Source organism: Pristiophorus japonicus, chromosome 7 (genome assembly GCF_044704955.1).
Source record: "Pristiophorus japonicus isolate sPriJap1 chromosome 7, sPriJap1.hap1, whole genome shotgun sequence".
In the NCBI taxonomy this organism is placed as follows: Eukaryota; Metazoa; Chordata; class Chondrichthyes; family Pristiophoridae; genus Pristiophorus; species Pristiophorus japonicus.
In genome coordinates, this window is record NC_091983.1 from 157,999,463 (window position 1) to 158,022,997 (window position 23,535).

Genomic DNA, 23,535 nt, shown 5'->3' on the forward strand with positions numbered 1-23,535 from the left:
GCTTCCGCTCAGACCAGTTGCTCCCAGACATGGGCGCTACAGTTTGTATTCCCCTTGGCTTGCAGCATGAGAATGAGCAGACTCAACACAGAGGAGGAGGACAAACTGCTCGAAGAGGGAGGAGGGGGAGAAGGGCTCTCAGCAGGAGGCCATATCCACCCAGGGTCTGCAGGGTACACTTTTCCGACCTCAACCTCAGCGAGGAATAGTGCATGTGACGTTTCCCCTTCACTAAGGAGGTGCTCACTGAAATCTGCCACCTCTTGCAGGCAGACCTGCAACCTCAGAGCAGCACAAGACAGCATTCTCAGTGACTATCAAAGTGACCGTGGCCATGAATTTTTATGCATCGGGCTCCTTCCAGGCTGGATCAGTTGACATTTGCAACATCTCACAGTTTGCCGTTGTAAAAGGGAGGTCACTGAGGCGATGTATGCAAAGAGAGGTGAATACATTACATTCTCTCTTGTCAGAGAGAAGCAGGCAGAGAGAGCATACGGCTTCGCCGGGATAGCAGGGTTCCCCATATTGCAGGGTGACATTGACTGCACACATGTTGCTTTGCGGGCGGCGCATGTGAACTAGGAGATGTACCACAACCAGAAGGAATTCCACTCTCTTACTGTCCAGCTGCTGTGTGACCATATTCAGCACATCATGCAAAGCAATGTTCGGTATCTTGGCAGCAGCCATGATGCCTTCAGTTTGCAGTATCATCTGCATTTGAGCCACCACTACAGAGGATGGCTATTGGGAGACAAGAGCTATCTACTGACCACCCGGCTCATGACTCCGGTGCGCACCCCAAGCACACGTGGCCAGTATGCATATAACGAAAGCCATGCTGCCACATGGAATATGATCAAGCAGACCACTGGCATGCTGAAACAATGCTTTCACTGCCTGGACTGCTCTGGAGGAGCACTGCAGTACTTTCCATAGCAAGTCTCAAGTTTTGTCGTGGTCTGCTGCATGCTCCACAACCTCACCATCATGAGGGCACAAACCTTGTCAGCAGGCATATGGAGACCAGTTGAGAAGGTAGAGGAGGAAAAGGAGGAAAAGGAGAAGGAGGAATAGGAGGAGGAGGAATAGGAGGAGGAAGCAACCAACACAGTCTCTTTTTTCCTGGGCTGTCCGTGATTGACTCATCCATCTGCAGTACCAGTGAACGCAACCCCAATTCCTCATTCACCACCTTACCTTCCCTCTCTTACTGACCATCCAGCATCCTCTTGGCCACAATGCTACAATAAAAGCCACCACAAAATAAGTATTCCAAACCAAATTTATAAATAAAAACATTCCAACATTCCATCAAAAGTCAACCAATCACCTTATGTATTCACTTAGTGCCTGTCTTCCGTGTATCTTTGCCTGCCCAAGTGCTCCAATGCAGTGCTACCCCAATGACTGCAGCATGGCTGGTGGAAGGCTACTAACTTTCAGTGGGGAGACTGCAGATGGCCTTGCAGAACAACCTCGAGCAGTTGTGGGCATCAGTCTGCACCACCTTGGCCTGGGCGGCAGCAGTCCGAGCTGGTTGGCTGACAGGCAACAGCAAAGGCATTGGCGGAATCATGGGAGGACAAATGCTGTCATCCTGAGAGCGGACAGCAGATTGATCCTTCACGGAACCACTGCCACTCCCCCAGGGTGGCTCCTCAGCAATCCTAGTAATCTGTTGGAGGAGAGGTTGCTGGAGTGCTGTAACACCCTGCAAGCCCCTTTCAACAATGGTAACCGCAGCCATGATGGCAGTAGTCTGTGCTTGCTTGGCAACAAGCTGAGCTTGCATGACTTCAGTCTGAGCTTGCACTGCAGCACTCAGACGTTGGGTGGTTTCTGCTTGTGCTGCAATGGATGCTAAGACTTGAGAATTGCCACAAGTTGCTGGATGATTTGTACTGCTCGCCAATAGCGTCACGGAAACAGCATCTTGGCCTCAACCTCCCGGTGAATTTCATGTAGTTGCTACATTTGCACATCAATTGTCCATTAAACTCACCGCAGAAAGTTAAGTCTCGTAATTAATACCTTAATTACTCATTTAATGATGTGATAATTGTTTTTGATTGCCTAGAGAGTAAACAATAGGAATTTAATTCCTTCAGGTAATGAATTGTTGTTAGAGATTGTAAAAGTTTCAAATTTTAAATTGAACATTTCTTTTATTACTTTTCCTCTCTCTCTCTTTTCTCTCTCTCTCGTAATTCAATCTTTCTTTCCCTCTCTTTATTTCTCTATCTGTACCTGATTTGACATTGAATTCACCCATTCTAATTCACCCTCCTTCTCAGTCCTTCCTCTGTTTATTTCTCAATCCTTAACTCTCATTGGTTGAGGAGTTACACTGTTGGTCCTGTCGTTCACCAAGGTCCCAGATGCCCTGTTGCCCTCGCTGCTGTGTTATCATCGCACACTTCCAGCAACTTACAGGACAAAACATTTTGAGCTGAAGGATGCAGGAAAACGCCTAGGCCACTCCAGAAAATTTTGGCCCACTGTATTTTGCACTTGTCATATTTCTTTTAAAGTAAAATGTGCCTCCAACCCCAAAGTGATCTGAGTTAGCCTAAACCCAGATTTTTGGAATTGAGCTCCAAATGACTCAATTTTTATTTTTATTTTTATCTGTAATAATGTTCCCCAGTAATAAAAACAATCTAGTTAATACGAGTCATATGTGATGGCAACTGACATGAGTAAACACAAGAACACAAGAAATAGGAGCAGGAGTAGGCCATTTGACCCCTCGAGATTGCTCCGTCATTTAATAAGATCATGGCTGATCTGATCATGGACTCAGTTCCACTTCCCTGCCTGCTCCCCATAACCCTTTACTTCCTTATCGCTCAAAAATCTGTCTTTCTCTGCCTTCAATATAGTCAACGGCCCAGCCTCCACAGCTGTCTGGGGCAGAGAATTCCACAGATTTATAACCCTCTGAAAGAGTAAATTAATTAATAACTCTTTTATGGGCTGCAGCAACAAAACAGAGAAACGTCACCTTAAAGCACCATCTCCGCTGTTTACGTTTCTCCTGACCAATAACCCCCATTGCTAAAAATGGGGGAATCTGGTTTGACTAGCGATCTGGTGGAAACTCAAGACCCATGAAAAAGGTGGATCTTCAGAGTCTCAGGAGGTCAGCTCAATTATGTTAATGAGCACCATTGGCTGTAGTTAACTGCCCCCATTAATGTAAAAGCACTTCGAGATGCTACTGATCCACATCTTTTGTGATAAAGAATTTAGCCACCCGCTCTCAGTTAAGATAGCAGACTTGTGACTCAGGACTAGAAGAAACGGCACAATGGGAGACCCCAAAACACAAAAAAGAAAGATTTGCATTTATATAGCGCCTTTCACGATCACTAGACATCTCAAAGCCCTTTACAGCCAATGAAGTACTTTTGGAATGTAGCCGCTGTTGTAATGTAGGAAAGCACGGCAACCAATTTGCACACTGCAAGCTCCCACAAACAGCAATGTAATAATGACCAGATAATCTGTTTTAGTGATGTTGGTTGAGGGATAAATATTGGCCAGGACACCGGGGATAACTCCCTTGCTCTTCTTCGAAATAGTGCCATGGGATCTTTTACGTCCACCCGAGAGAGCAGACGGGGCCTTGGTTTAACGTTTTATCTGAAAGACAGAACCTCCGACAGTGCAGCGCTCCCTCAGCACTGCACTGGAGTGTCAGCCTAGATTTATGTACTCAAGTCCCTGGAGTGGAATTATGAACCCACAACCTTCTGACTCAGAGGCGAGAGTGCTACCCACTGAACCACAGCTGACATAAGAATTACAAAAATTGCAATGGAGGTCAAAAGGCAAAGAAAACAGACAGCAAGAATCAGACAGTGAAGGTTTTGCATGATCAAACTATAAGAGGTTTTCTCATTTTAAAAATGAAGCTTCAAATATGAAATACATTGACATTTTAAGATTTTAACAAATAAAGTTCCAAATTTCCAGCGATTTTGATACAGGTTTATTCTTTATCTAATGAATTTACTATTAATAACCTTTCTTGGTCATGAGAAAGAAGAGCCACCATCAGCTTTTATCTCTACCTTTATTCAAGTGTTGCGTGAGTGTGTGTGTGTGTGTGTGTACTGCCACCTAGTGATAGATAACAGCACAAAGCAAATTCTGACAAAGCACAGCTAAGTTATGGAGGAGCCGTCACTCAGTCAAGTTCAAAACATTTCCAAAAAAATGTAACCATCAGAACCCTCAGCAATATTAGTGAAGTATGCAAGGTTTCAGTACAGATCAATCTACACATGCAGAGAGAGAGAGAGATGACATAAGAATATAAGAATAAAGAAATAGGAGCAGAAGTAGGCCATAAGGCCCCTCGAGCCTGCTCCTCCATTTAATACGATCATGGCTGATCCGATCATGGATCAGTCGAGGAGGCGGGAGCTCGGAGCAGCGCGAGTCCGGGGTCGGCGAGAGGCCTATAAAGGCCAGCGGGAGCTCGGAGCAGCGCGAGTCCGGGGTCGGCGAGAGGCGTACCGGTGCAGCTACAGGGAGAAGGCAAAAAAAAACAAAGGTGACGTCACAGCCTAGGGGGTAAGTGATTGGCTGGTGATTGGTGAGTAGTTTTTCTTTTTCTTCTTATATTGGTCAGTAACTTTTAACATTGTTATTACCAGTTTAAGTGTATCTAAGGGTTAAGACATGGCAGGAGAGCTCGGTCGGGTGTTATGCTCCTCCTGTACCATGTGGGAACTCAGGGACACTTCCGGTGTCCCTGACGACTATGTGTGCGGGAAGTGTATCCGCCTCCAGCTCCTGACGGTCCGCGTTACGGAATTGGAGCTGAAGGTGGATTCACTCTGGAGCATCCACGATGCTGAGAATGACGTGAGTATCACGTGTAGTGAGTTGGTCTTACCGCAGGGAAAGGGTCCACAGCCAGATAGGGAATGGAAGACCAGCAGGAAGAGTAGAGCAAGGAAGGTAGTGCAGGGGTCCCCTGCGGTCATCCCCCTGCAAAACAGATACACCGCTTTGGGTACTGTTGAGGGGAATGACTCATCAGGGGAGGGCAGCAGCAGCCAAGTTCATGGCACCGTGGCTGGCTCTGCTGCACAGGAGGGCAAGAAAAAGAGTGGGAGAGCGATAGTGATAGGGGATTCAATTGTGAGGGGAATAGATAGGCGTTTCTGCGGCCGCAACCGAGACTCCAGGATGGTATGTTGCCTCCCTGGTGCAAGGGTCAAGGATGTCTCGGAGCGGGTGCAGGACATTCTGAAATGGGAGGGAGAACAGCCAGTTGTCGTGGTGCACATTGGTACCAACGACATAGGCAAAAAAAGGGATGAGGTCCTACGAAACGAATTTAAGGAGCTAGGAGCTAAATTAAAAAGTAGGACCTCAAAAGTAGTAATCTCGGGATTGCTACCAGTGCCACGTGATAGTCAGAGTAGGAATCGCAGGATAGCGCAGATGAATACGTGGCTTGAGCAGTGGTGCAGCAGGGAGGGATTCAAATTCCTGGGGCATTGGGACCGGTTCTGGGGGAGGTGGGACCAGTACAAACCGGACGGTCTGCACCTGGGCAGGACTGGAACCAATGTCCTCGGGGGAGTGTTTGCTAGTGCTGTTGGGGAGGATTTAAACTAATATGGCAGGGGGATGGGAACCAATGCAGGGAGACAGAGGGAAACAAAAAGGAGCCAAAAGCAAAAGACAGAAAGGAGATGAGGAAAAGTGTAGGGCAGAGAAACCCAAGGCAAAGAACAAAAAGGGCCACTGTACAGCAAAATTCTAAAAGGACAAAGGGTGTTAATAAAACAAGCCTGAAGGCTTTGTGTCTTAATGCAAGGAGTATCCGCAATAAGGTGGATGAATTAATTGTGCAAATAGATGTTAACAAATATGATGTGATTGGGATTACGGAGACGTGGCTCCAGGATGATCAGGGCTGGGAACTCAACATTCAGGGGTATTCAACATTCAGGAAGGATAGAATAAAAGGAAAAGGAGGTGGGGTAGCATTGCTGGTTAAAGAGGAGATTAATGCAATAGTTAGGAAAGACATTAGCTTGGATGATGTGGAATCTATATGGGTAGAGCTGCAGAACACCAAAGGGCAAAAAACGTTAGTAGGAGTTGTGTACAGACCTCCAAACAGTAATAGGGATGTTGGGGAGGGCATCAAACAGGAAATTAGGGGTGCATGCAATAAAGGTGTAGCAGTTATAATGGGTGACTTTAATATGCACATAGATTGGGCTAGCCAAACTGGAAGCAATACGGTGGAGGAGGATTTCCTGGAGTGCATAAGGGATGGTTTTCTAGACCAATATGTTGAGGAACCAACTAGGGGGGAGGCCATCTTAGACTGGGTGTTGTGTAATGAGAGAGGATTAATTAGCAATCTCATTGTGCGAGGCCCCTTGGGGAAGAGTGACCATAATATGGTGGAATTCTGCATTAGGATGGAGAATGAAACAGTAAATTCAGAGACCATGGTCCAGAACTTAAAGAAGGGTAACTTTGAAGGTATGAGGCGAGAATTGGCTAGGATAGATTGGCGAATGATACTTAGGGGGTTGACTGTGGATGGGCAATGGCAGACATTTAGAGACCGCATGGATGAAGTACAACAATTGTACATTCCTGTCTGGCGTAAAAATAAAAAGGGGAAGGTGGCTCAACCGTGGCTATCTAGGGAAATCAGGGATAGTATTAAAGCCAAGGAAGTGGCATACAAATTGGCCAGAAATAGCAGCGAACCTGGGGACTGGGAGAAATTTAGAACTCAGCAGAGGAGGACAAAGGGTTTGATTAAGACAGGGAAAATGGAGTACGAGAAGAAGCTTGCAGGGAACATTAAGGCGGATTGCAAAAGTTTCTATAGGTATGTAAAGAGAAAAAGGTTGGTGAAGACAAACGTAGGTCCCCTGCAGTCAGAATCAGGGGAAGTCATAACGGGGAACAAAGAAATGGCGGATCAATTGAACAAGTACTTTGGTTCGGTATTCACTAAGGAGGATACAAACAACCTTCCGGATATAAAAGGGGTCAGAGGGTCTAGTAAGGAAGAGGAACTGAGGGAAATCTTTATTAGTCGGGAAATTGTGTTGGGGAAATTGATGGGATTGAAGGCAGATAAATCCCCAGGGCCTGATGGCCTGCATCCTAGAGTACTTAAGGAGGTGGCCTTGGAAATAGCGGATGCATTGACAGTCATTTTCCAACATTCCATTGACTCTGGATCAGTTCCTATGGAGTGGAGGGTAGCCAATGTAACCCCACTTTTTAAAAAAGGAGGGAGAGAGAAAACAGGGAATTATAGACCGGTCAGCCTGACCTCAGTAGTGGGTAAAATGATGGAATCAATTATTAAGGATGTCATAGCAGTGCATCTGGAAAATGGTGACATGATAGGTCCAAGTCAGCATGGATTTGTGAAAGGGAAATCATGCTTGACAAATCTTCTGGAATTTTTTGAGGATGTTTCCAGTAAAGTGGACAAAGGAGAACCAGTTGATGTGGTATATTTGGACTTTCAGAAGGCTTTCGACAAGGTCCCACACAAGAGATTAATGTGCAAAGTTAAAGCACATGGGATTGGGGGTAGTGTGCTGACGTGGATTGAGAACTGGTTGTCAGACAGGAAGCAAAGAGTAGGAGTAAACGGGTACTTTTCAGAATGGCAGGCAGTGACTAGTGGAGTGCCGCAAGGTTCTGTGCTGGGGCCCCAGCTGTTTACATTGTACATTAATGATTTAGACGAGGGGATTAAATGCAGTATCTCCAAATTTGCGGATGATACTAAGTTGGGTGGCAGTGTGAGCTGCGAGGAGGATGCTATTAGGCTGCAGAGTGACTTGGATAGGTTAGGTGAGTGGGCAAATGCATGGCAGATGAAGTATAATGTGGATAAATGTGAGGTTATCCACTTTGGTGGTAAAAACAGAGAGACAGACTATTATCTGAATGGTGACAGATTAGGAAAAGGGAAGGTGCAACGAGACCTGGGTGTCATGGTACATCAGTCATTGAAGGTTGGCATGCAGGTACAGCAGGCGGTTAAGAAAGCAAATGGCATGTTGGCCTTCATAGCGAGGGGATTTGAATACAGGGGCAGGGAGGTGTTGCTACAGTTGTACAGGGCCTTGGTGAGGCCACACCTGGAGTATTGTGTACAGTTTTGGTCTCCTAACTTGAGGAAGGACATTCTTGCTATTGAGGGAGTGCAGCGAAGGTTCACCAGACTGATTCCCGGGATGGCGGGACTGACCTATCAAGAAAGATTGGATCAATTGGGCTTGTATTCACTGGAGTTCAGAAGAATGAGAGGGGACCTCATAGAAACGTTTAAAATTCTGACGGGTTTAGACAGGTTAGATGCAGAAAGAATGTTCCCAATGTTGGGGAAGTCCAGAACCAGGGGTCACAGTCTGAGGATAAGGGGTAAGCCATTTAGGACCGAGATGAGGAGAAACTTCTTCACCCAGAGAGTGGTGAACCTGTGGAATTCTCTACCACAGAAAGTAGTTGAGGCCAATTCACTAAATATATTCAAAAGGGAGTTAGATGAAGTCCTTACTACTCGGGGGATCAAGGGTTATGGCGAGAAAGCAGGAAGGGGGTACTGAAGTTTCATGTTCAGCCATGAACTCATTGAATGGCGGTGCAGGCTAGAAGGGCTGAATGGCCTGCTCCTGCACCTATTTTCTATGTTTCTATGTTTCTATGTTTCCCTGCCCTCTCCCCATAACCCCTTATTCCCTGCACTTAGTGAGTTTACAGCAAAGAAGTGTTTGCTCACCATCCTATACTCTCTCAGTAAAGACCAGCGTATGATGTGGAGAACTAATAGGCAAATGAAAAGTTAAAAGCCAGAAGAAAAAATACAGATGACTTTTCTTTTCTAAAGTGTCACTAACCATTGAGAGGCTGGGTTACACAGGTGAGTACAGTTGTCGACGGATCAGATGAGATGTCACAAGGGGCTCCACACACTGTTTGAAGGAGAAATCCCAGTTCCTTGTATTGTCACTTGACCTCCGTCAAGACAGCCTACAACAAAGCATAGTTGGATAACTTGTTTTCAGATCATTGTTACAATTTGATTTGAATAAATGGATTTGAATTCGATTATTATATTGCAAAAGCCTGATGGCTGATTTTAACCCTACTCACCCGGCAGAAACTGGGCAGATGGGCAGTTAAAATGCCCCTGGGTAGTTACCTCCCCTGAAGCCAACGGGAGCTGAACATCCGGAATTTTTATTGCAGGCGTCAATGACAGCCCAAAACCAGCTGAGTCCTTTTAAAGAAATGCATGTTGGGTCCCGATGAGGTCATCGGGACACGAGTATAATTTTTATTCGTAGGCCTGAGCGGGAAGCGGCAGTGAGTTTACCCGCAAGCCCTACCCACCGAGGAACCAGATCAGGGCCAGAATATATGTTTACAAAAGCAAAATATTGCTGATGCTGGAATCTGAAATAAAAACAGAAAATGCTGGAAATACTCAGCTGGTCAGGCAGCATCTGTGGAGAGAGAAACAGAGTAAACGTTTCAGGTTGATGACCTTTCGTGACAAAGGATCGTCATCCTGAAAGGTTAACCTTGTTTCTCTCTTCGCAGATGCTGCCTAACCTGCTGAGTATTTCCAGCATTTTCTGTTTTTATATAAGTTTACATTTTTTTTTGTGAACTTGTGGGGCCAGGATGAGAAGCAGCAGTGCCCCTCCATACCCCACAAGGCAATCTTAGATCTCCCTTGTCACGATTGCTGCCCCTTCCTCCCCCACCGCTGCCGACTGGCAGGATCCATCCGGTTTCGTCCGGCAGCCAATTCCGCGAATGTACCTGGTCCTGACGGGCAGTCTCCGGGACACGCATTATTGCACCGTCTCTCACCATGCATGGCTGGGAAGTCGACTGGGGGCATTGAAATGAGGCCCGGGAGGGTAAAATAGCTTGGGCCACATTTTTGCTGCAGCAAGTGAGTTTTACAATTTCATCAGATCTTCCCTACTGAAAACTGGTTAGAATCGAGACCCAGGTCTTTTCTGACCAGTTCAATCTAACCCTGTTGCTGGACCACGTTTGGCTGATTGTGAAACAATATTGGGGAACTAACGTGTTAACAGAATCTGAAAAGTGAATGTTGCAGATGAGATTTTTCTACCTCAAGGGTAAATCCTATCAGGGGACGGGTCTTTTACATATGATTTTTAAATTCAAAAATGTACAATTTTTATAACAGAGTCTAGACGGCTAATTGTTTAGCTAATTGTAAATCTATTGGTGATTTTTTAATAAATTAGATGGAGGATGATATATTATACATTGGAGTATTGAAAAGGAAGAACAATTCTTCTCTTGTGCTTCCAACGTACACTGCGAGCTTATATTGTGGAACTACGCACAGCCAGCCCATCATTTTCTCTCCATTAATTTTAATGGACTGCAGAAGTGGAATTTTTACCCCAACCTGCATTTAAAACAATAAAAGATTCAGTGCTGCCACATTAGTTCAGACCCCATTTCCTCCTTTCTGCTTCACTCCCCAAGGCAAAAGCAGGGTGTAAAATATGAAAAAGATTTTTTCTCATGGCAAATCCTATTTGTGTCATGAAATGGAATTCACGCAGAGTTTGGCTCGGAGGCAGGAATTTATGAGAACCCTGGCCAAAGAGATCAGAACTTACATTTCTTCAACTGAACTTGAAGCTGTGCTATCCATTCAGAATTATCTTGTGGATGGTTCCGCTCCAAGAGGTTGGTAATCCCGCTCATCAGTGCCCAAAGCACAACCTACTTCGTACCCAATGCATAGTACTGCATCGTAATGTGCAACTGGAGACTTTCCAGCACTGCGAGCATGCTCACCTACACCTTGGGCAACAGTGTAAAACGGGTGATAGTGAGTTCGCAGCCCGCTTTACATCTCTCCTGATTTTTATTTTCATTGACTTCAACAGAGGAGATGTAAAACAGGCTGCTGACTTGCTATCGCCCATATTGCACTATTGCACAAGTCTGTGGGCTCAATATTGCCCAGTCATTTGCGCCCTTTTTTTGGCGCGTGCCGCTTTTTTGGCGTATGTTTTTAAATTAAAGTTTCCCCAAGGAATCTGCGCCAGCGTAACTGAGTTAGATACGATTTTTTAGGTTAGTTTTCTTTGATGCCATAGGAGGCATTACCTCATGTCTGCGCCAGTTTTTATCATTTTTCAAAGTTTGCCCCAAAAAAATTTCTCCTAGGTCGGTGTATCTGATCACGCCCGAAAAACCTTCTGGTGAGTTCAGAAAAAGCAACGCACATTGAGAAATCAGCGCAGAAAGACGCCATTGTTTTTCATCAAACTTTTGGAGGGAGTCAAGAACACTTTAAATATGCATTAGATATATAAAGATGAAAATGTTTTACCTTATAACGGAGTAGATGGAAGTTTGATGGAATTCTGAAGTTTTCATTTCCTTTAAACATACACGCCACCACCAAACGTCTGCAAACAGGTCTGGAGGGTCAGAGCATCGGCCGGCAGAATCGGCCCTGTGCCCTGACACAGAGGCTCGGGGCTCGGCTGTAAAACAAGCCGGAGGAGGGCGCGGTGAGCTGGCAATCGGAAGAAATCACAAGACTGCACTAGGCATCAAATGAGCCCGGGGGGGTTGGGGGGGGGTGTGGGGGGGGTTCTGTTCCCGATCACTGTGCTTGCTCAGACCTGGTTGTGGTCCATATAGACCTTGGAGAGAGAGAACAAAAAACCTGTCCTGCCTGCCTGCCTGCCATTTTGAGCTTCTTGCAAAGGTAAAATTTAAGCATGGGGGGGGCAATATTGACAATGCCATACCTTGTGTGAGCCTTTTACATCATGGTGCTGTGGAGGAGTCAATTGATTCGCCGTCATCACATGAGGAACCTCAGAGCCCATAGGGTGCTGGGAAGGAGGCCTTACCCACATCGGGTATATCGAGACAGGCATTCGTACTTGCACCTGAGTGCTGCAGACTGTGTCAGAAGGCTGCGTTTCCGCAAAGAAGTTGTAACTGAGATCTGTGAGTTGGTGAAAGCAAACCTGCAACCTAGAAGTGTCAGGAGGACTGCTTTGTCAGTTGAAGTGAAGGTTACAGTTGCACTTTCATTCTATGCATCCAGATCCTTCCAAGCTACAACCGGGGATGTGTGCACGATTTTTCAACATGTCTGCATTTGCCAGGTGACTGCTGCACTATATGCCCAGAGGAATGACTACATAAAGTTCCCCATGATCGCTCAGGCAATGCATGACAGGGCTGTGGGCTTCTCCAGGATTGCTGGCTGCCCAAAGGTACAGGGCTGCATTCATTGTACCCACATTGCCTTGCGAGCAACTTTGTAGGATTCCGAGATGTACAGAACAGAAAAGGCTTCCACTCCATTAATGTACAGCTCGTGTGTGACGACATGCATTGCATCATGTCAGTAGATGCAAGATACCCTGGGAGCACCCATGATGCATTCATCCTATGCGAGAGCATTATATCTGCCATGTTTCAGCAGCAGCCAGAAGGGCAGAGCTGGCTCGCCTCCTGGCTCATGATGCCCTTACGCGTAACCCGGACGGAAGCTGACCGGGAATACAACATGTCGCACACTGTGACACACAGCATCATAGAGAGCACCATTGGCTTCTTGAAACAGCGTTTCTGATGCCTGGACCATTCTGGAGGTTACTTGCAATACTCCCCTGAGATTGTCAGTCAGTTCACTGTTTTGTGTGCTGCATAACTTAGCCACCATGAGGCAGCAGCAGCTGGTAGTAGAAGACCTACCTGCGGTGAGAGTGGCTGATGATAATGATAAGGAAGATGCAGATGACGAGGAGGAGGATGAGCTCAAGGAAGCCATGCAACTATCTGAACCCGGGGCATTATGGCAGAGGAGGGCGGGCTGTGGTGCCCCTTTAACAATTGCTCAATTGCGCCTGCAGCTCATCCTTGAATGCTTTGCTGCCTGAAGGCTCAGTGGCAACTATTCCACATGGAACATTTTTACTGTTTGGACCTGTTCCATAATGTTGTGTTGTGATAATGGAACAAATGATGGAAATAATTCTTGCTTACTTCAAAAGTTGTGTCAATAATCGAACAAATAATGGAAATGATTCAGTTATAATTTAAAATATATTTTATTCAAAAGTTAAACAAACATTTGTACTTAACTTAATTTTAATAAAAAATATTCTTGTATCAAACTTTAAAGTTCAGTTAAAATCACTTACAAACTTTACGAACACCTAAAAACTTTAAGATCACTTACTAACTTTAAACTTGTAAATTTACATAAATTACAAAAAACTTTTAATTTGAGAACAACAGTTACAACAATAACAACAATAATAACAACAACAGCAGCAAAGAAAGGCTGCACCCATCTCTCCTCCACCTTATTCTAAGACTGCCCACCACGCTTGGTCTTGGTGAGTCCACCACTCCTGCCCGCAGGCAGTGACGCATCGTTTCGCGGTTGGTACCAAGCTTATTCTTTTGAACATCTCAGGTATTGCGCATCTGTTGAGGGGGGCGGGGGGCAATGTGGAGGGCCCGGCTTGGGGCTTTTCAGAGGCTGGTCTGGGGATTGGAGTGGGAGTGGCAGTGTCAATGGGCGCGGGGTCTGGGCATGTTCCCTTATTGCAGCAGCTAACTCCAACATGCCCTCCCTCATGCGCCGTGACAGTGTCTTAACGACCTTCAACATTCCCTCCCTCATGTTCACTGACATGATTTCAGCTGGCTAAGATACGCCCTCACTCATGGCCCTGGACAACATTCCCATTTCTAGTGAGAGTGTTGTTACATCTCCTGACAGTCCAGATACCTCAACACCCACCCCACTGATGGTGTCCAGGAGTGATCGCGTAAGGTCAATGCTCTCCGCACTCATTGCCATCATCTGAACCACATCTGTTGGATCTTGCACCTCAGGAGAGGGCTGTCGAGCTCTCTTTCCGCTCCTCACCCTGGATGTGCCTTGCTGCATCCCACCACTGGGATCCGAAGCCTGGGACAGTGGGGCCATGGATGTGCCTTGCTGCATCCCTCTAGGACCCGCAACCTCGGAAGGTAGGGCCCTGGTTGTGCCTCGCTGCACCTCACTAGAATCTCCAGTCTCAGACGGTGGGAAACCATGGAAGATACCACCAACACTCAAATCACTCATCATCGAAGGGGCAAGCAACTCAATGGGTGGCAGCTGCACCTCCTCCAAAGTGAGTACAAGAGATGGGGCTTCATCTATCCCCTTCCCGCTTCCCCTCCCCCTCACCCCCATGCTCTTGGTCTGGAAGGTGGGAATGGAAAATGTTCTCCTCTTCAGTCTCATCCTCGTCTGAATATTCTTCTGCATCATCAGGGTTGGCCTCAACTTCTGCAAAATATAACAGAACAAACAAATGGTTAGCAGCAGAGGAGGGGGCTGGGTGGGTGGCATGAGTAGGTTCACACAGCGCAGGCAGCAGGCTGATTTGAAGGACCATGATGAATGATAGCACAATGCATCAACCGAAGCGTAACTGACGGAGACATCCCCAGGAATCGAAGCATGGCTAGCCTGCACAGTATTTAACATTTAGCAAAGCCAGGTTGTGAAATTTGCAGGACTTACCCTCTCCTTCGAGTATGGATCCAACTTGTGCAGTGGTGGTTGCTTTTCTCCAGGCAGGACCCATCAATGCAGAGACCCTGTCTTCCAAGGGTGTCAGTGGATGCAGATTTGCCGGGCCTCCTCCTGTTAGATTTCTTTCCCTTTTGTTATGTGCCACCTTCCTCTGCAAAGATGAAAATACAACTTTTTAGAGAGGGTGTTGTTCAGCTGGGTGGAACATATACACCTGATCACATTTGTATTACAATTGCAATTGCATTGAATGAATGAAAATGTTACTTACACTATCTACTTGACCAAGGTCCTGCCACTTCTTTTTGCACTGGCCTCCAGACCTTGGGGTGTGTGGAAAGATAGAAAAAGAGCAACCATAGATTGCAAGGCTTGCTGGGACATTATATTCGGTCAACCTAAGAATTAGAGCTTACTTCAGCAACTATACCAAACAAGCTGTCAGCAGTTGAAACCACGGGTTGCATTACCTCACGGCAGCTAAGGTCATCTGTCTTCTCTGTCTAATTATAATCACAATAAGGATGTGTAAACCAAAAAAACAGACAGTGTGTACAGGGGGCAAGGAGAGGTTAGCCCAAAATAAGGAAAAGGTAGCTAAGACAAGTAACCATTGGATAACACTGATGAGGTAATTAAATTAACTGCTAGACTCTGCACTATTACAAAAAAAGGAGGAACCATCACATATGATAGGAATTGTTTAGTTGGGTGTATAAATATTCCAAAATTTCTGTAGATTGTCGGAGTTGGTACCCTAAGCCTTTGATAGGGCACTCTCCCCTTGTATACAAGTAAAAATAAACTAACAATCTGACGATCTGCTTGTGTTAAGAGTCTTACCTTGAATCGGTGTCTTCGACAGAATTTATTGGAGGTTCCACCGAGATTGCTTACTATTTGCCGGTGAGTAAACGGACAAGAACACGATGACTCTACAGGGAAGGACTCTAACTGGCCAGTCATCGGTGACATTTTTGTTACTAAAGGAGCCCTTCCTTGGAGAGAGCGTGAGTGTAGTCTGTTTGTCTCGGCAAAAGTACTGCGATCGTAGGACTCATTTCAGGATTGAGTTAAATTTTTGTAATCACTTCCTCTTTCAGCTTGACAGTAAGAGGGGACAGATTCCGAAAAGCAAAAAAATTCAGCACTGAAGCGGGCCGGCAGATTGTAAAGGGGGGAAGGTAAGAAAAGACGTCATTAAAAGGTCCCTGTTTCTTGTGTGATAGAAACAAATACCCTTGTGTGATAGGGAGAAATAAGATAGGACGCGATCCTTGTGTGATAGGATCATAGAAATTATCCTTGTGTGATAGGATAAGTCATCCTTGTGTGATAGGATGAGGACCCTTGTTTGATGGGGTCATTTAGAATAAGTTAAGGACTCAGTCTGTAGGGGCGTACAATGCAGACGAAGAATTGATTATTTGTTTAGTTAAAGCATAAGGATTATGATCTGTGCACCCCTTTGGGTTTTAGCGTTTTTATCGTCTTCATAATATTGTTATGTGCGTCACTTGTCTATGAGCTCTCAGGAAGACATAACAGGGGAGGTTGTGTTTCAGAAACGTATAAATTGGTTGAGACAGAACAGTGATCGGTTGATTAGCAGTGAGTGACTCGTGTCCAACTCATATCTCAAACACCCAGACTGAGCCCGAATTAAGAACCCAAATGGGTCACGTGACGGCCAGGTGAATTGGGCGTGGGGAACTCGGTTGGAGCGAGAGGACTGTGATACGGAGAACTGTGATATCTCAACCAGTTAAATATGGGTGCCGGAGCAAGCAAGGGCACACCAGCCTTTTTTTATGCTCCAGAATTGTGGTCAGTCTTCAATTGATCACCTAAAAAAAAATGGGTAAAGTGGACTAAGGGTGAAAACAGGCCATTTCCACCCGATGGTTCATTTAATTTAGAGAGAACAACATGTAGAGGAGTGTCTTATAAACAGAGACCCAGGGGAAAAAGAAAGTAATAAAAAAAAAGGCCTGGGTTCCGATTCTTCGAGCCCACGTAAAATTAACAGAGGAAGTAAATCAATATGAAAGAAAAGGGAAAAAAAAAGAAGAAACCTTATAGTGATGTATATGGATCCAAAATGTAGAGCTGACCGAACAATAAGCTTTGTTGAATGAAGAGAGACTTTTGTGAATGTCTGTTTCTGAGTGAGAGTACTTGTGTGATTTTGACTGCGGAATGAATGAAAGCCTGTTTGGGAACCGGGGAAGTTGTCGGTTTGTTTTAGCTCCACCCACTTTTTCAAACAGAGTGAAGTTTTTTTTTAAACCCTTCATAGTGTTGTCCTGTATGTGGGAAGTTTAAGAGTGTGAACCTTATAAAATTACATTTTAAGTTAGAAACGAAGATGTGGATTTATTCGGATGATAAGTTACGGAGCTAGGAAATGAATAAAGGATAGGTTTGTTGAGCAAAAGATTTTTTTAAAACCCTGCGTGGTCTGAAAAGTGAAGTTGTAATGCATTTTTTTTTTCAAAAGGCTGCGTGGTCTCTTGAGGCTACAGGCTGGGGGAGTACACTCCCATTGCCCTTTGTGTAAAACCTTGACGCGAAAGCTTCTAGCCCAGTAAATAGATTTTAAATAAAAGATTGGCAGTACAGTATCCGAATTGGGATTTTGAGATATTTCAGGTGATTCTCCTTGATAAACATTTTGGTTGTATTGGAGAAATCTTGGGTTTGGAAGGCTTTTTAATAAAATTACACAACTACTGAGTCAGGAGCTGAAGCTTAAAAGGTTGTAATTTATGAGACACTGTATCATAAAATTGAAGTTACAGAGCAAAATATTGGAGTTTTTGATGTTCAGCTTCTAAACCAGGAGTTGGGCACACAATTATAAAACTTTGCATTCTGTGATCTGTGAATCACTATAAGCATAAATGAGAAGTCCAATTTAAAAAAAAAACAGTATTACCATATTTGACATTTTGTAATCCAACAATAGATACAAATACAAAAGGGGGGTGGCAGATTATATTTTGGCAACTTGGTATGCACCAGGTATTTCGGCAATTGCAAAACAAATCTGTGAAAATTGTGTTACCTGTCAGACAATGAATCCAGGTAAAACGGAAAAGGTAGACTCTGCCTCCCACCCAAATCCAATGGGGCCTTTTGTAAATTTGCAAATGGATTTTATTGAATTACCCCCATGCATGGGATTTAAGTATGTATTAGTAATTATAGATGTATTTTCTAAATGGGTTGAAGCTTTTCCATGTAAAAAGAATGACACAACTACTGTCGCTAAGCATTTGTTAAAATAAATTGTGCCACGATTTGGCATACCTGTACAACTCTCAAGTGACAATGGGTCACATTTTACTGGGACAGTTGTGAAAGAAATGTGTCGAGCGTTACAAATCGACCAACATTTCCACTGCAGTTATCACCCACAGTCAGCTGGATTGGTGGAGAGATACAACGGAATGTTGAAGAATAAACTAGCAAAGTTATGTGATGAGACTGGACTCAAATGGCAGTAATGGTAATGCGATCAGCAACAAGTAGAACGACAAGATTATCACCACATGAAATCGTCATGGGACGTCCCCAACGTTTGTCTTTTTCTGCACCGTTTACTGCTAAACAAATGGATGTCCACAAAATGGAAGAAAATATGCTAAACTATTGCATTGCTTTAACAAAATGTATTTCTAGCTTTCATTCCCAGGTAAAGGAAGCCCAAATTGATCCTGCCGAAGGAAGATGCCATAGCTTGGAGCCTGGCGTGAAGGTGTTCAAGAGGAAAAATAGTCTTCACCCAAGGTTTGTCTGTCCATTCCAGATCCTGTTGACCACCAATACTGCCGTGAAGATAAAGGAGAGACCAACATGGATCCACGCCTCACACTGCAAAAGAGCTCCAGGACACGAGGAAGAGGAATCACCAACCCCATCAGTAAAGGGAAATGGACATTAGGTCTATGTTTCCTTGTGACACTTATAATACCTGTAATGCCCGAATTGCAAGTAAACACCTTCTTGTATATGTCCCACAAATACGCTATGGAAAACAACAAAGAAGGAGGTTGTTGTATATGTACCCAAACCCCTCTCCACTCTAAGGGAGAGATTCCTCTTAGACCTATCCCACTTAATCTGTCAGAAGTAGTAGAATGGTATATCTACCAGAACGGCACACGCCAATTCCCTAGGATGATAAGAGCTGTGTCTGTGGTAGTATACCCACCATCGGGCGACGAGAAGATGATGGAATCCTCTAGTTTATTATTTTACCCCATATCTGCAGAGCCCTGGAAAAAGGTGGGATATTGTCTGAATACCTTTGAAGGGTGGTACCAACCGAGGTAAGACCACTCCCAACAGCCACCCTTCCTCACCCTTACCAGGGCCACAGGTATGGGAAGGCCACCGGTGACAATATGTTTAGTAAGGAACTTGACCAGGGGAATATTTGTAGGCATGAGTCGGTGCGAGTATAATTTTACAGTGATGGGTACTCCTGACGAGTTTCCCCTTTATACGTCCTCTCAGTTTTATGGTTGCACATTGAATGTCCCATACGCCAACCAGATAGGTACTTTCAACTATTCCCTGGTATCCGCAGGGTTTGATGTGGATAAAACCACCTCATACAATGGAACATACTTTGCTTGTGGCCACAAGGCCTACCCCTGGTTGCCAAGGGGCTGGACAGGATCATGTTACCTGGCATATGTGGTACCATACATTCGTCACTTATCCTCTCTAGCAAATCGCCCGCATTATCGATCCAGACGAGCCATCACAGAAACACAACGATTCTTTTCTATCCTTGTTCCCCCTCTAGGGGTAGTATTTGCCATAAGAGAAATAAGAAAAGTGGTTAGAATATTAGAAGAGGTAGAAAACGACACTGCAGAAGCTATAAGCGGATTAAATGATGAGATGGTGGCTATAAGAACAGTAGCTTTGCAAAATAGAATGGCTCTAGACTATCTGCTGGCAGAAAAGGGTGGAACATGTCCACTAATGGGGTCCGAGTGTTGCACGTACATTCCTGACAATTCTGAGGAAATAGGTAACTTAGTGGACCACATCCGGAAGGAAGTTGAAAAGTTAAAGAAACCAGGTTCCTGGGGCATGTTTGATTGGGCAGGTGGATTGGGCCTATAGGTCAAACCATAGTACAAGGGCTGATCATATTCCTGGTCATTATCTTTGCTCTATATTTGGTATTTGTCCTGTTAAAATGCTGCTGTGCGCGACTAGGGGCTACAGCCGTACCAGCGGGGGCGACCACCATGATGGTAGCCACAACCCCAGAAGCCTCAGAGAAGGCAGAAACCATGGAGATGGAGAGACTCTGTAAAATTCAGTTGGACTAAAAGTTATTGTCCCTATAGGGACAAAAGGGAGGAATGTGGAAAGATAGAAAAAGAGCAACCATAGATTGCAAGGCTTGCTGAGACATTATATTTGGTCAACCTAAGAATTAGAGCTTACTTCAGCAACTATACCAAACAAGCTGTCAGCAGTTGAAACCACGGGTTGCATTACCTCACGGCAGCTAAGGTCATCTGTCTTCTCTGTCTAATTATAATCACAATAAGGATGTGTAAACCAAAAAAAACAGACAGTGTGTACAGGGAGCAAGGAGAGGTTAGCTCAAAATAAGGAAAGGGTAGCTAAGACAAGTAACCATTGGATAACACTGATGAGGTAATTAAATTAACTGCTAGACTGCACTATTACAAAAAAAAGAGGAACCATCACATATGATAGGAGTTGTTTAGTTGGGTGTATAAATATTCCAAAATTTCTGTAGATTGTTGGAGTTGGTGCCCTAAGCCTTTGACTAGGGCACTCTCCCCTTGTATACAAGTAAAAATAAACTAACAATCTGACGGTCTGCTTGAATCGGTGTCTTCGACAGGTGGTCACCATTGCACAGTAATCTTCTGCAAGTTGGTTTCAGCGTTTCTTCATTTTTTGGGGTGGAACTTTTATGTGATCTCTGCTGGTGTCCAGCTCGTGCCATCTGGCCTCAATCACAGTAACTAGTGCCTCCACTTCATCCTGTAAGAAATTCTTGGTCCTTGCACCGCGTTGTGTCTTGTATTGCAGCTCTGATTTTTCCCATGATAATTACAGTTCTCACATAGCACTCAACGTTCTCACACACACAACTGGCTCTTTAAAAATGGCCAATTGCAGACCGGGAACTGTATTGCGCATGCGCGCCCATAGGAATCACGTCAAAACGTCCTTTTTTTTTGTCGCAGATGTGCAGAAGGTGCGGCATCGTTTTTTCGGCGCAGACAGCAGGCTTCAACTCCAGAGGCGCTGCTTAAGCACTCCAATGGTTTTCTCCACGATATTGCGAGTGGCTCTATGACTCTTGTTGTATCGCTTCTCGGCTTCAATGTGGGTGTCACGCAGGGGCATCATCAGCCAGGTGGCGAGGTCATATCCTTTGTCACCAAGCATCCAGCATTGACCTTGTGCTGATCGTTAAACGTCAGATACAGTGCTCTCATGCAGGATGTGAGCATCATGGATGCTGCCCAGAAATTTAGCATTCACTGCCATTATAATTTGCTGGTGGTCGACAACAAGTTGCACATTCAGGGAGTGGAGTCCCTTGCGGTTCCTGAAAAGCTCAGGATCCTGAAAAGGTGCCGATGTGCGTACAGTCTATTGCTCCCTGCACCTTGGGGAAGTTAGCAATTCGGTAGAATCCTAAAGCCCTCTCAGTCTGCGCCTCCCTGGTCATAGGGAAGCTGATAAAGTCCATCCTGCATGTGTACAGGGCTTCAGTGACCTGTCTAATGCAGCAATGTGTGACATGCTGAGACAGACTGCAAATGTCGCCAGCCGAGGCCTGAAAAGAACCCGACGCGTAGAACGACAGTGCATGGTGACTTTGACCTCGATGGACAGTGCAGTACTGATGGTGCTGGCAGGCTGCAGATCTCCCCTTATGAGCTGGCATACCTCAGCGATAACCTCTTTGTGGAAGCGCAGTCTCCGAAGGCAGATGGTGTCAGGAAAGTTGAGGTAAGACTGTTTCTCCCTGTACTTGCGGGGGGTGTAATGTCTGGTCCTCTTCATCAGCCTGGCACATCTTACATTGGGCACATAATGCCTTGGAGCGTACATTCTGCCATCTTGAGTCTGCAGAATGTAATTTGTCATCAAAAGAGGGTGAGAAAGGACAGGCCCCATTGCAATAGCTATCTGTTTTCCACCGATTGGTCACAAAGAATGAATGTCCCAACGAAGACATCTATTAAATTCCAATCGTTCACAGTATGATAAAGATGTTTGTTCAGATGTTCACATCAACTCCAAAGACCTCCAGAGTACATCTGAACTCCCCCGAGGTTGAAGCAGAGCAGTCTTTTAAATGATGCGACATGTGATTTAGAACATAGCGCCAACACCGCTGTGATTCATTCAGAACAGTTCCACTTTTTCTGAGCGGTGTTTTGGGCAAGCGATATTGTGGGCGAGATGTGTGCGAGGTGATGAAAGTGACACTGAGCGATCTCCTGGGCGTTAGTTTCGGCAAATGTGATCTTTATGACAAAAAAAAGTGGGCGGTCGGTATTATTGAATCTCGGCGTTAATTATGTGCGGAAACTAACGGTGGGCGATATTATAGGCATTGATTTCGCCCATTCTGATGATTCCGCACAAAAAAAGTGGGCGAGCAGTATTATTTTTTTCCCGGCGTTACGCACATGGGGACAGTAACGCTCAGTGATAAGTGTCTGAAAAATGGGCGTCAGTTTCAATTTTGTGGCTAAATGGGCAATATCTGGGCGTCATACGTCATTTCAGCAGTAAAATGAATGTTAAGTGGGAGTTATGCATGCAAAAAAAGTGGATCATCTAGCCCATGATCTTGCAACCCAAACCTGGGAGCCACCTCCAGGACAAGAACAGCTCTGTCAATGATTGTGAAGGTAATGGTTGTATTTAACTTTTACATAACGGTTCATTTCAGGCGACTATGGGAGAGGTCTGCTACATCTCCCAAACTTCAGCACACACTTGCGCCTGGCAGATCACAGATGCCTTGTTCGCAAGTCTCAGTTTCTATTTGGAAAATATCCTGCATCATGAAAGTACTCTCCACTTCTACCAATGTGGCTGGATTCCCAAGAGCAGCATCGACTGAACTCATGTGGCCCTACAAACCCTTACCCTTAAAAGCCATTTCATTCTTGAGCAGAAAGGACTACCACTGCAGGATTGTGTATTGCAATCTTTTACATTCAATATAAATGTGGATGTTTACTTACCAAAACTTGGGTGGATGGAGGTAATTGTAAGTTCAATCATAATCATCAGACTGGAGGAGGCCCATCCCTTGAGGACATCAAAACCTTTCACCTGATATTCACCTGCGGGAAGCAAGGGAATCTGACAATTAAAAGTAGAGGAATTAGATGTCAAGTTCATACAAATATTCTCACCAATTAAAATATGTACTTTCCGCATATCTGAGGAGAAACCAGAGGCATTCAAGGACAAAGCTGAGTTTTCAAGGGGCATCAACCAAAGCAGAATTGGAGTGTAGTCTTCTATGTAGTATATTTCATTGTTCAAAAAGTATACTCCATCAATTTCCACGGTTACATTTGCTGTCCCATTTCCTGGTGGAACAATACAGAGAACTGTTCTGTAACTGATGTTAGCAATTATGCAGTTGTCATTGCCTATTCTTACAACTGAGGGCACAGCCTTTCCCATCAGGGCAATTCCTTCTATTGTCAGTTGTCCTCCTCCATGCATCCCAAACCTATTAGGGTAAAGGTTCAGTATTTGTGGAATTACAATAAATGTTCCAGAATTGTTGACAAAACATGCTCGTCCTCTCTCGCAGATAAAAACTGAAATGTTGTGAGTACCAG

General features: G+C 44.9%; 1 protein-coding gene across 1 annotated transcript in view; it reads right to left on the reverse strand.

The window, feature by feature from the left end:
* The window catches only part of LOC139266646 (fibrocystin-like), a 630,313-nt gene that overhangs the window by 485,164 nt on the left and 121,614 nt on the right, over nt 1–23,535 (reverse strand). The window contains 3 exon segments of the mRNA XM_070884234.1: nt 1,444–1,854; nt 8,919–8,993; nt 22,924–23,514. Coding sequence (XP_070740335.1) covers nt 1,444–1,854; nt 8,919–8,993; nt 22,924–23,514 — 1,077 coding nt within the window.